The 2465-nt window shown below is 34.4% G+C and overlaps 1 protein-coding gene across 1 annotated transcript; it reads left to right on the forward strand.

Annotated features, from left to right (window-relative positions):
- The first annotated feature begins 548 nt into the window (after positions 1-548).
- LOC107569009 (lipocalin-like) lies at positions 549-1941 on the forward strand. Its single transcript, XM_016255006.1, has 6 exons — positions 549-663; positions 809-951; positions 1047-1126; positions 1213-1326; positions 1418-1519; positions 1598-1941. The coding sequence occupies exons 1-6, from the start codon at positions 568-570 to the stop codon at positions 1675-1677; spliced, it is 615 nt and encodes a 204-aa protein (XP_016110492.1). The 5' UTR covers positions 549-567; the 3' UTR covers positions 1678-1941.
- The last annotated feature ends 524 nt before the right edge of the window (positions 1942-2465 follow it).

Here is a 2465-nt window from a genome sequence, read left to right on the forward strand (position 1 = left end):
ACATCATTTTCACTGTAGTAAGTAGGACTTTACTAGTATTACTAGCATAGATATAGAAAGGGATGTATCCCTCTCGTTTTGATATCTTACTTCCTTGATAATAAGCTTTGAAAGTGGTGATTTCCCTCAATCCATTCTAGATATTACAGGGGGAAAAATGGGGTAAACATGTTGCAAATCCAGCATTCTAAAATGTGTTTGTGCAGTACAGTTTTGCTTTTTTTTTTTTTTTGGCATTTTATTACAAACGTTTTTATTTATGCCACAGAATTGTCTTATGGAAATGTTGCTTAATTCAGACATCAACTTCAATAGTCACGTTTGCATACATTCAAAGGCCAAATTGAGACATCAGTCTGGGGGTCAAAACAAAGCATTTAAATCTGCCCTTGAACTCCCTCAAACTACTGGAAAAATCCACATGTGCATGTTGTGTGTTGTGTAACTTTACATGGAGCTGGGAGGGACTCAAGTAAGGAGGGTTTGAGGGGTCACTTTACACTATAAAACAGAGGTTGCCAAGCATCACTAATGAAAGACAGCAGAAAGACAACTCTATCTTCAGCCATGACAACTGTTGTATTGAAATCGTTGTGCATTCTGCTCTGTGCGGTGTTCATCTCTGCTCAAGTCATGCCTATGCCTGACTTCGACCTGGAAATGGTAAAAAAAATATATAATGTACCTTGCAATTTTACTGTAAAATAATATAAATTAAGGTATCTTGATATTGTCAGGGGGTTTTGGGAAATTTCTCATGTTAAGTTTGGTTTAATGTTATGTTTATATTTTCAACAAAAAAAAACACATGGGAGGAAAGTGGTATCTCGTTGGCTTTGCTACAAATGCAGAAAGGTTTGTCACACATCACAAGGCTGACATGAAGATGGCAACTGCCGTAATGGTGCCTACTGAAGATGGAGACCTTGACCTCAGTTACAGTCATCTAAAGTAAGCTAGCTTAGTGTTAAAAAAGAATAGTCTTGATGAATGTTCTCATTTTTGCTTTGCTTTTTTCTCTCATAATTGCTTAAATTGTTTCTTAGGAGTGATGGTTCCTGCTTCAGGATGCATCATCTTGCCAAGAAAACTGAGATTCCTGGACGCTTTGTCTTCAACAACGAGCGTAAGTCTTTTGGTTTTTGTTGTCAGATTGCTTTTTTATCATCCATACTTCGGTTTCTTCAGCCTAAATGTGTCTAATTCTATCAGTTTGGGGAAATTTCAATGATATGTGTGTGGTTGATGCCAAATTTGATGAGTATGCTATTGTTCACACCATCAAGACCAAGGAAGGGGAATCTGAGATTCTCAACAAACTTCACAGTAAGAGATTCCTTTGTCTACATTGCACAATATAGCTTAAATGCTTTTATGAAACAATGCTAAACAGACTTTGAATGTGTCACGGTCACAGCTCGTACCAGAAAAATAACTGATGACTTGAAGGAGAAGTTTAAGCAGTTCTCCCTAGACACCGGCATCCTTGAGGAAAACATCGCCATATTGCCAATGAACGGTATATTTTATCGATCCTCATGGTCACTGATAAAATAACTGAATTTTTCACTTACGTCTAATTACTGTTTTATTACAGGTGAATGCTCAGATGCTAAAGTATCTCCTAAATCAAAGAAAATCTCAAACAACTTCAACTGGTCCAATCATTTCAACTGAAAATAAATACCCTGAATTGATGGCCTCCTATCTGCTTGTTTTTGATCTCTTTCACTTTGTACGGATGGAAAGTTTTAGTGCTTTAAATACATTTAGATTCTGCGCATGTGATAATAAATTAATTTCATATAGTGCTTCTCCAAATGAAATTTCAAGTAGCACCATATGGTAGGAGAATGCAAAGTGTAGGGGTTTTGTCTGAATTTTGTGTCAGTAATGTCAGACGATTAATATGTCACACCTGTCATTTATTTTATTTTTTTTATAAACATTGCTTTTTATTTATTATTTTTCAGTTTACAAATGACAAAATGTTGATGTCTTACACTGAAATGCTATATTTACATTTAATTTACATTTAAAAGAATAATAAACCTTTTTGCACACAAAATGAGTATTTCCAAGTCTGTTGTAAGAGACACACATGTACTGTATGTGAACAATCTCCATGACAAAACATCAGCTCATGTTTAGTCTAACAGCTGAAGTTTAATCTAAATCACTCAATGCACACAGAAAATATGACACTTTTTTTTTCATCATTAAAGCATTGCATCGTCATGGCAAATGATGTTTGCAATATAAAAAAAAATCCATTCAAAATTTAGCATCTTTAATGGATTGGCATAATGATGATGAAATTTATGTTGAGCACAGCAAATGTTTTCTGTGAAGAATATATGCACCGAAACGGATTTATTTTTACTTTACTCAAGTAAATTTAAAAAGTATCTGTACTTTATCACAGTGTTTTTAATTTGGAAAACTTTTACTTCACTACATTTCAA

This window comes from Sinocyclocheilus grahami, unplaced genomic scaffold, assembly GCF_001515645.1.
Source record: "Sinocyclocheilus grahami isolate Dianchi unplaced genomic scaffold, SAMN03320097.WGS_v1.1 scaffold1302.1, whole genome shotgun sequence".
In the NCBI taxonomy this organism is placed as follows: domain Eukaryota; kingdom Metazoa; phylum Chordata; class Actinopteri; order Cypriniformes; family Cyprinidae; genus Sinocyclocheilus; species Sinocyclocheilus grahami.

Bases quoted from the DNA above. Each gene is read 5' to 3' on its own strand.
- LOC107569009 (XM_016255006.1), top strand. From the start codon at position 568: ATGACAACTGTTGTATTGAAATCGTTGTGCATTCTGCTCTGTGCGGTG. The intron at 664-808 runs GTAAAAAAAATA...AAAAAAAAACAC, and splicing joins CTGACTTCGACCTGGAAATG to ATGGGAGGAAAGTGGTATCT. The intron at 1,520-1,597 runs GTATATTTTATC...GTTTTATTACAG, and splicing joins CGCCATATTGCCAATGAACG to GTGAATGCTCAGATGCTAAA.